Source organism: Stegastes partitus, unplaced genomic scaffold (assembly GCF_000690725.1).
Source record: "Stegastes partitus isolate 25-593 unplaced genomic scaffold, Stegastes_partitus-1.0.2 Scaffold2233, whole genome shotgun sequence".
Classification (NCBI taxonomy): Eukaryota; Metazoa; Chordata; class Actinopteri; family Pomacentridae; genus Stegastes; species Stegastes partitus.
The window spans coordinates 1-9,896 of record NW_007579964.1 but is presented as its reverse complement, the minus strand read 5'-3'; the positions used below and the strand labels follow the sequence as shown (position 1 = coordinate 9,896).

Sequence of the window (9,896 nt, the reverse complement as noted above, 5' to 3'; positions counted from 1 at the left end):
ATAAAAACTGACAAAACAACAGTAAAGACAGAAAACAACAACAGCAACATGTTTGTGGTGCGTCTCAGGAGATTCTTCAACTCAAACTTTATTGACAGCACCAGAGGAACGCTCCACTTTAAAACCAGTTTCAGTTCCATTTTGAAAAGGACAACAGGTGAAAGTAGAACAGAACCGGACCAGAGAGGCTGGAAACTAGAACTACATGTGACTCGCTTCAGTCAGAAACGGTTCAAAGATTAAGAACGGATCATGTTTAATCTTCCGCTGTGATTAATGGGAGAATAAATCATTGGAGCCGATCAATAATCAGCGCTCTCTGCATTGATTAGCGTGAGAAGCCGTCGGCGCTCGCATCAGCTGCTAACGTCTCACTTCAGACGGCTAATTGGCCGATTGATTGGTGACGTATTGATCCGAGTCTCCTATGAGCTGCAGATGATTTTTTTATAATCTTCAGCTGGACGAGTTTCTCTAAACGAGTCTTCACAATAAAACACGACCACGGAAAGCAGCGTCCACAGTTTCCATTGAGCCTCGTCGCTGCTCGTCAATATCCAGTTAACTGGACCGACGAGTTTAAGCCCCAATAAACACTTGTAGGGAGGCAGGACGGACTCGTATGGATTTCTGTGTGACTGAACAGGATGATGACATGAACAGAAGAACTCGGTCAGACAGCAGCAGGAGGAAAGAAAGGAATAAAGTCTTTAATGAATCTGACACTTCATGACTTATTTCACCAAAATAAAGCCGAGGATCAAACACAACCTGTTTAGTGACCGAAATGAGACTCGAGACAGCTGCTGAGTCACAAAGAGGCTCGAAATTGCCCCTTAGAGACATGAAAAGACCACAAAGAGACACGAAACCACCCAAAAGAGACCTAACGGTGATCTTTTCAAGTCTCTCTGTGGTGGCTTCGACCCTCTTTGGGGTTTGTCTCAAAACTCTTTGTAGTTGTTTCCAGTCTCTTTGGGGTTGTCTCGAGTCCCTTTTTGGTTGTCTTCAGTCTTTTTTGGGTTGTCTTGAAACTCTTTGAGGTCTACGATGTGGTCGTCTTGAGTCTCTTTGGGTTGGTCGAGTGTCTTGTTGGTTGCATTCACAAATAAATGGCCACTTTTAAAAGCTTCAGTTTTAACTGCACATTGTTTTCAAACACTAAGACTGCTGCTGAAAATGTCCCTGATGTAAATAAACCTGAGTGATGACGTACTTCCTGTTTCCTGGTTACCTAGGTAACATCGAGTACAGCTGCCCGGTGATGAACGAGTGCGAGATCACCAAGCGGCGGAGGAAAGCCTGTCAGGCCTGTCGCTTCCAGAAGTGTCTGCAGGCCGGGATGATGAGGGAAGGTACGTCGGTGCGTCAGAAAAACTCCCATGAGCCTTTGCAGCAGGGCCTCGGGTTAACGTTAACGAGTCCGGTGTGTTACAGGTGTTCGTATGGACCGAGTCAGAGGAGGTCGGCAGAAGTACAAGAGACGAGTGGAGACAGGACTGAGTTTATACTCCAAGACCCCGTACAGCCACCCAGTCAGCAGCCGTGAGTCCAGCCGGTCCTCTGGCCAAACTTTCTACGAAAGGTTAAAAACTACACTGACAGTCGATGTCGTTGTCTTTCAGGAAACAAGGTGATCTCCCACCTGCTGCTCACAGAGCCCGCCCCCCTGGCTGCCAATCAGGACGACTCGACCAATGACGGCAGCCTGAGGACCCTGCTGACCCTCTGCGACCTCCTGAACCGGGAGCTGCTGGTTCTGATTGGCTGGGCCAAACAGATCCCAGGTACTGAGCAAACCTGACTGTTGGACGGACCGACTCGTAAGAACTTCAGGACAGGAGACTTGAGAGGACTACGGAGAGACTCAAAAAGACTTCAGACAACCACAAAGATTCTCGAGACAAGTCTGTTTGTGGCTTGTGGTTGTTTTGAGTCTTGTTGTCGAGTCTCTCTGTGTCTCTTCATGGTTGTCTTGACTTTCTTAAGTAACCACAAAGAGAGTTGACACAACAACAGACATAGACTCGAGACGACCCCAAAAACACTCAAAATGAGACGAGGAGACTCAGAACAAACACAAAGAGACTGGAAAGAATCACAAAGACACGTGGCAACCACAAGACAACTCGCAGAAATACAAAGAAACTTGGGGTGAATTCAAAGACTCCAGTCAGACACAAGTCTTTTTGTAACTCTTTGTGGCAACATCCAAACTCTATTTGTGGTCATCTCTAGCCCCTTAAGTTTTTCTTGAGTTTGTCTTTTTGTGTCTCATTGCAGGTGTCTGGAGTCTTTTTGCAGGTGTCTTTAACACCTTTCTGGTCTTCTCAGGTCTCTTTTTGGTCGTCAAAGTGTCTTAAGTAACCACAAAGAACTGACTCGACACAACAGAGAAATATTGACTCAAGACGACTCCAAAGAGCCTTGAAATGATCACAACGATGGTGATCACAAAGTGACTTAAGACAATGACAAAGAGACTCAAGATGACCACAAAGAGACACAAAGACACGTGAGATGACTCGTAACAATGTTTACCTTTGTTTAATTAAAACTCTTTCCGCCTCCGTCAGGTTTCTCTGGTCTCTCGTTGGTCGACCAGATGTCGCTGCTGCAGAGCGGCTGGATGGAGGCGCTGCTAGTGGGCGTGGCCTGGCGCTCTCAGGGGGCGCCGGGGGAGGAGCTCGTGTTCGCCGGGAACCTGCGGCTGGACGAGTCCCAGTGTCGAGCCGCTGGATTGGCCGACGTGTACGAGGCGCTGCGTCACCTGACGGCTAGATACGAGGCGATGAAGCTGAGCCCTGAAGAAGTGGTGACGCTGAAGGCCATGGCACTCGCCAACTCTGGTACGAGACCTGAGTTAACTCGGGGCTAGTTCACTGTCTGTAGGAAACCACAGTTGACACTCGGTCCAGACAACCCCATAGAGACTATGACCACAAAAGAGACAAGTAGACTTGAGACAAACCTCAAAGAGACTCGAGAGGACCACAGAGAGACTCCCAATAGAGACAAGTCTCTTTGTACATTTTCTGTGGTCATCCCGAGTCTTCTCGAGACCATCTTGATTTCACTGGTCATGGTTTCAAGTCTTTTTGAGTCTCTTTGCGGTCGTCTTGAATCCTTTTCTGGTCATTGCAAGTCTCTCGTCGAAACCAAACAGAGACCTGTCAACAACAGAGAGATGGACTCGAGAGAGACTTTATGACTAGAAAGGGACTCAAGAACACACAAAGTGACACAATCACCCCAAACAGAGAAAAGGAGACTCGAGACAACCTCAAGGTGACCTCAAGGTGACTAAATGAGGACCTACAAGTGACTCAAGGCAACCACAAGATGACACGAGGAGACACAAGAAGACTTGAGGCAAACACAAAGAGATTCGAGACTGAGACTCTTTGGAACTATTCGTGGTTGTCTTGACTCCGTTTGTGGTCAGTTGAGTCTCCTTGATGCCATCTGGAAATGATTTCAAGTCCTTTTGCATCTTCTTGCAGTTGTCTCGTGTCTCACTCTGGCTTTCCCAAGTCTCTTTGCGGCCATCTTGAATCTCTGGTCGTCTTTCTGGTCGTCTTAACTACAGACTTGAAACAACAACAGAGAGCCACAGACCACTTCACAGAGACTTGAGACGACCACAGAGACTTGAGACAACCTCGACATGACCACAAGACTTGAGGTAAACTTTAAAAGACTCAACAGGGACAAGTCTCTTTGTAAACATCGAGTTAATTTGCAATAGTTTGAAGTCTTGTCTCCTTGTGGTTGTTTCGTGTCTTTCTGGTATAAAGCGATATAGATTTGAGACGACCACAAAGAGACTCGAGTTAACTCGTGGTTAGTTCACCATCAGTGTAGTGGGGAGTGCTAACGATGCTAACAGTAGCGCTAATGGCGGATCAATAGCGGCCGATGGTGTGGAAGCAGAGCATGATGGGACGCTGAGGTCTGGTCAGAGTCTCACTGTCTGAGCCTCAGATCAATGCAGCGTATTGATCGATGCTGTGGATCAATAAACTGTTAACTGTCTGCGGCTCAGCATCAATACTGGACACAATAGAAGACGAAGCCTCGGTGACCTTGACCTTTATTTAGCCTCAGACCGACATGTTTACAGTCGGTTCTGATTCTGATCCAGTCAGATATGAAACAAATCATCAAACATGAAATCTGTGGACAAGAAGCAGCCAGAAGTCTAGAACTGAGATCCCACTGAAATCTAAATTAAAAAGTTAAACCACCAGGAGTTCATTTAAAAAGGTCTTTAAATGTCAAAAAGGGCCTTAAAATATTAGATATATTCAAATTATTATGAATATTATTATTATTATTATTATTCTACATAACGACCAAACTGAGATAAACGATCTTCTTGTCTTCATTCATCATTTGGTCTTTGAATTTTTTAATTGTTTACATTTTTTTTAGCATTTTCAGTTTAAAGCATCAACTTGTCAGATTTCAGAACCAGGATCGGACTTTTTGTTGGTTTTCTTTACAAGCTGATTGTTTTCTGCAGCTCCACCAGAACTTTTCTCACTAACCCATCCATCTGTCCGCCCTCCAGACGTCGACCCGGTGGACTGTCCCGACTCGCTGCAGCGGTTCCAGGACGGGCTCCACGAGGCGCTGCAGGACCTGGAGGCGACCCGGCGGGAGCAGAACCGGGCCGGCCGGCTGCTCATGAGCCTCCCGCTGCTGCGGCAGACGGCCGACCGGGCCGTGCAGAACCTCCTGCGGCTGCACCGGAGCCGCCGCGTGCCGCTGCACAAGCTGCTGCTGGAGATGCTCGACGCCAAGGCCTGAGCGGGCGTCACCATGGCAACGGAGGAGGCCGCCGCTGACGATGACCCGGCGCCAAAACTGGACCGGAAACAAAGTCGCTCACTGACGTAATGATGAAGAAGAAAAACAGTCAGAGTGGCAGAAAGTGAAGTTCTTAAAACACAGAAACCGTCCTGCAGGTTTCTATCAGTGAAGCTCGTTATTATTATTATTATTGTTATTGTTGTTATTATTTATGAGTCACTGAAATTAAACTAAAACCTGCAGCTGCATGTTCAGAACCTGAACGTTTACCTGGAAGAAGAACAGATGATTTAACTTCAGGCTTCGTCCACATCAGTAATGAGTCACGTTTTAACTGAATAAAGGGACTTTAGGAACGTTTTTTGTCAGAATTTAAACTTTTAAACTTCCAAACTGCTGAAAACATGACGGGATGTTTCTGAGATATTTCGCCTTTTAAAGGTCTCGAGTTGTGTTTATTTATATTTTTCTACTTTTTCAACAGAATTTTGTTTAAAAAAAACTTTATAAAAGTTGTGTTTTGTGAAGCTGTCTTTGGCCTCGGCAGGTTTCTGAGGCTCTAAATCAAATCTTCTGAATGACTTCTGACAGTTAAATGTTTAAACAGCAGATGTGATTAAACGGCTGTTAAACGTTGTAATAATGTTAGAATTCAGTTCAGTTTTCAAATTAAACCAACTTATGAGGTTTGGGACGCGGCCGGTCTTCCTGTATTTTAGAATTAAAGTTTTAACTTTTATACATTTTTCAGCAGTAATTGATTAACGTTTATGTAAAACTTGGTTTTAAAGTCGTTAAAACCTGCAGTTCTGCCCAGAACAATCCTCTGAAGGTTTTCTTCTTCATTATTGAGACAGCTGAAGCTGATCAATCAATACATGATCGATTGACTCGATCAGATCTCTGAGCTTCTCCTCCCTCCTCCTCTGCTGCTGGTTGATTTTAATGAAGCAGAAAAAATCTCAGTGAGATAAAGAATCTAAAACTCCAGACTGTGATTGGACGAGCTCTGCTCAGGGGGCGGGGCTTAGTGTGGTTGATTGACTGATTACATCATCATCATCATCATCATCATCATCATCATTGGGACTCGTTCTCTCGTTTAAACTTGAATCTTATTTTTGTAAAAAGTTATTTTCGTGTGAACTCACCTGAGGAGACGAGCTGGTTGCCGTAGCAACAGCATCACGGACGCCGCCGAAAGGATTCAGACTTTAAATCTGTTTTTGTTTTTGTTGTCGGCTGCTGATTAGAAGAAGAAGAAGCTGCTGATCAGACTTTAGCTGCTCCAGTTCAATGAAGGCTTTTGGAATAAAACACAAACTGTTGTTGTTTAGTTTTTGTTTAATAAGAAACTTTTTTGTTTTTTTACACAAACAGTTTCCGATAAAGAAAATATATTAGAAACATAAAAAACCTGCTGCTGCGTTCAGGGGCCGCAGGAAACACGAGCGTCCAAACAGGAAGGAAAAAATATTCATATTATAAGAATTAATTCTGTACAAAAATGTAGAAAAACAACAACATTAGTGATCAAACTGTTTATAAAATGTCAGAAAATAATTAAAATCCTCAAAATATTTGAAGAAAACGTTAAATTTTAGAGCTGCAACCAACAATTTGTTCAATCAGTGATCGATCTCAGCATCGTTTTGGGTTATTGATCAATTAGTTTGTCTGTTAAATGTCACAAAATAGTTCAGTTTACTACGAAATAAAACAGATTATTAATTTTCCATCAATAAATTAACTGATTGATGATCTTCCTGTAATTTCTGAGCGTCTGAATCAAACATTAAAGCAGTTTTAGAGCAGATTGATCAATAAAAAGTGACAAAACATTAAAATCAAATAAATTCAGACTTTGAAAAAAAACTACTTTGAAATAAGAAATAATAAACTCACATAAATTAAGAATTTGGTTTGAAAATGAATAAATATTAAATTTCTCGAACTAAATTAATTCACATTATTATTATTTATTAAATATTAAACTCTTTGGGGCTCCAAAATAACAAAAAAAACCTGCAAAATGAAAAGAAGTTTTTGTTCTAAAACATTAAAATATTCTTCAGTTTGTTGAAGTGAAGCTGAGCTGCATCGATCGATTAAAATTCATTTTTAGGGACCAAAGGGACATTTTTCAGCTTTCAAACATCAATATTTTCAGATTTTCTGTTTTTATTTCTTTATAAACTGAATCTATTTTGGTTTTAGACATTCCTACATTCACATCCTATTTAAGACAAACTAATGAACTTACTAATTAAGCTAAAACTTTTCTTTTTTAGGAAACTTTTTGAGGCGTTTTCAGTGTTTTCTGGATCATTTACAGAACAAATGATTAACAGATGATGTTCGTTGCAGCCCTAAAGTCTCACAAATCACCGACTGATGCATTAATTTGTTGCTTTTTAATGAAGGTTTATGAAACTAAAAAAGTAGTTCTGCACATTTACAACACAAACCAGACAACAAACAAACAAACAATAAACAAAGTGGGTGAAAAACGTTGGAGAACCAGACGCCCAGCAGATAAAAACCCAAAGTGTCGAGTTGGAAAAGTCGACTCACGGCTGAAGACGAAGACGTCGATGTTCTCAATAATCTCCTCCGAAGGTTCCCGGAAACAACTTTGAACACTTTGACTGAAAAAGTACAAAAGTTAAAGCATCAAGTTCTTCCTAAAAGGCAGCAACGAGTCTGAATAATTAATTAAATCACTGAAATGTAATTAGTGACGCTGTGATCTGGACTCCGGTTTCTGGAAACGAAGAAAAACAGGAAAACGTTTCTGCAGCAAAGTGAGAAAACGAGAAACTTGGCAGCAAATTCAAACCGCTGCAGATTAACTCTGCTTTTTAAAAAAAAAAATTGATTGAAGCCAAACTTTAATTAACCACTAATCACTGCTGATGTAACGAGTCTCAGAAACTCGAGCTGGACTCTGACGATCAGCAGAAACTCGTGTTTTCAGTCGTTGGATTCAGTAAAAATCTGTGAAATCAACATTTTTTAAAAAATGTTTTCAGCAATAAAATAAAAGTTTCACACAAATCTGAGTGATTAAAGACTGAATGATGAATAATATAAAGAAACTCGTCTTAATGTGCTGCTGATCAATCCTGAACTTCCTCCCAAACATCGATAAAGTTTATTCAAATCTGTTTGAATACGTCAGAATTAAAACTCCAGTCACAGAGTTTGATCAAAGGGACTCTTTGGGTTTTTACACGATATTAAGTTTAAATAAGTCGGGTAAACATTCACACAATACAGTGAATTAAATGTGACTTTAATCTGATCAGCTGTTGTTTTAAATCCACTAAACACCTGTTTGTTTGTATATTTACCTCAATCTGCAAAATAACTGAAACTAACACAGAGGAAGTAGCAGAGGAGACGATTCACGAGTCAAACGACAGAAATACTCGACTCGAGTATCTCAAACTCGTATTCAGAACCCGTCTGGACGAAGCATCGATTCTGATCAAACCAGAGTTCAGATTTTAGCTTCTTGGTTTATTTGTTTTTTATCTTTATGAGCCGAATCGCTTCAGTTTAATCTGAAAACAGGACGTTTAAAGTCGTCTTCTTGGGCGAAGCCAAACTAGGATCAATATTTTTAAACTACTTTTTAAACTTCAGAGTCAAAACGACGAATAAACTCGTTGAACAGATTCATCAGCAGCGTTTAGCTTCAGGTTGTTTTTAGTGGAACCTGTTTGAGATTCAAGTTTTCTGATTCGTTCCTGAACTTTAAGAAAAATGTCAGAAATAAGGTTTGTAATTATTGAGATAAATTAGACGTGAATGCTTTCCAGGTTTAAATGTTCTTTCCAGGAACCTTCCAGGAGATTATTGATCCGTTTGTTTTCCTCGTTGTTTCATTTGATCAGACGGGACGTCAGCAGGAACCTGATTGGCTGAGAGACGCTCAGGTGTGTTTTGACCAAAACTGTAAAATTTTTCAAACGTACAAATTAAAAAAATAAAGTTTCTGTACAAACTTTTAGTTAAAAAACAAACAAACAAACGTCGTGTTTACAGCAGAGGAGCAAAACAAACAAACAAACAGCAGCTGATTTATTTCTGGATCCACAAACTGGAATCAATCAACCTGCTGGTCATCAATAGACTTCCTGGTGATCAATAGACCTGCTGGTCATCAATCAACCTGCTGGGAGTCACCTGATCAGCGATGATGTAAACTTATTGATCGTAGCAGGTTTAGCTGAACTTGTTTCTTCTTCGGTTTTATTTTTGCTCCTGACATCACTTCCTTATTTGTCTTTGCGTTGCCTGGAAACAACCAGGTAACCATGGCAACAGGCCTGTAGCTGCGTGCTGATTGGCTGTTCATCAGAAGCTGGTTTCGTTCATGTGAGGTTTGGGGCTGGTGGGCGGTGCAGCGGTGGCGGCGGCGCTGCCGTCGGGGCTCGTCGGACTCTCCGGTGAAGGCGGGACGTCGGCAGGTGGCGCCGCGGCGCTGCGACGAGGCGAGGCGGGCATCTGAGAGCGGGTCGGACTGACCGCTGCGGGGGCGGGGCTTGTCGGGGAGGTGGGCGTGGTCCTGCGCTGTGACGGATTGGACAGCGGTGACGATGACGGCGGTCCGGGCGAATGGCGAGCACCCGGAGACACGGAGAAGGTGGCCGGCGTCCGCAGCCCAAACCTGGCCTCCAGCTCGCTGCACACCGCTAAGCTCCGCCTCACGCCGTCCGGTCCCGGCGGGACGCAGAACCCTGAACTCGCCGCCTCCGACCCCTTGGCGAGCTCCTGGCAGCGCTCCACGAAGCTACCCCTCCGGACCGAGCCCCAGTCCCGGTCCGGCTGCCGCGGTGGGCGGGGGCTGGAGGTGGCGAGGGTCGGCGGGCCGGCCGAGAGGGCGGAGTCTCGGGCCGGTTTGGCAAGGGGGACGGGGGGCGGAGCCTGGCGGGGGAGGCTGCCGCACAGCGACGCCGACGAACCCGAAGCTCCGTGTGCTCGACCTGCCGCCGAGTGGAGACGCTCCGACCGGAAGACGTCGCTGAGCTGAGAGTGGAGGCTGAAGGACAACAGGAAGTACAGAGTAAACAACA

General features: G+C 43.7%; 1 protein-coding gene across 4 annotated transcripts in view; it reads left to right on the top strand.

Annotated features, from left to right (window-relative positions):
* esrrd (estrogen-related receptor delta) overlaps positions 1-4,812 on the top strand; it is a 7,950-nt gene extending 3,138 nt beyond the window's left edge. Inside the window, exons 4-8 of one of the 4 annotated variants that reach the window (XM_008304461.1) lie at positions 1,239-1,355; positions 1,438-1,545; positions 1,626-1,787; positions 2,577-2,849; positions 4,574-4,812. In XM_008304461.1, coding sequence (XP_008302683.1) covers positions 1,239-1,355; positions 1,438-1,545; positions 1,626-1,787; positions 2,577-2,849; positions 4,574-4,812 — 899 coding nt within the window. The other 3 variants (XM_008304462.1, XM_008304463.1, XM_008304464.1) reach the window with 3 other exon arrangements.
* The last annotated feature ends 5,084 nt before the right edge of the window (positions 4,813-9,896 follow it).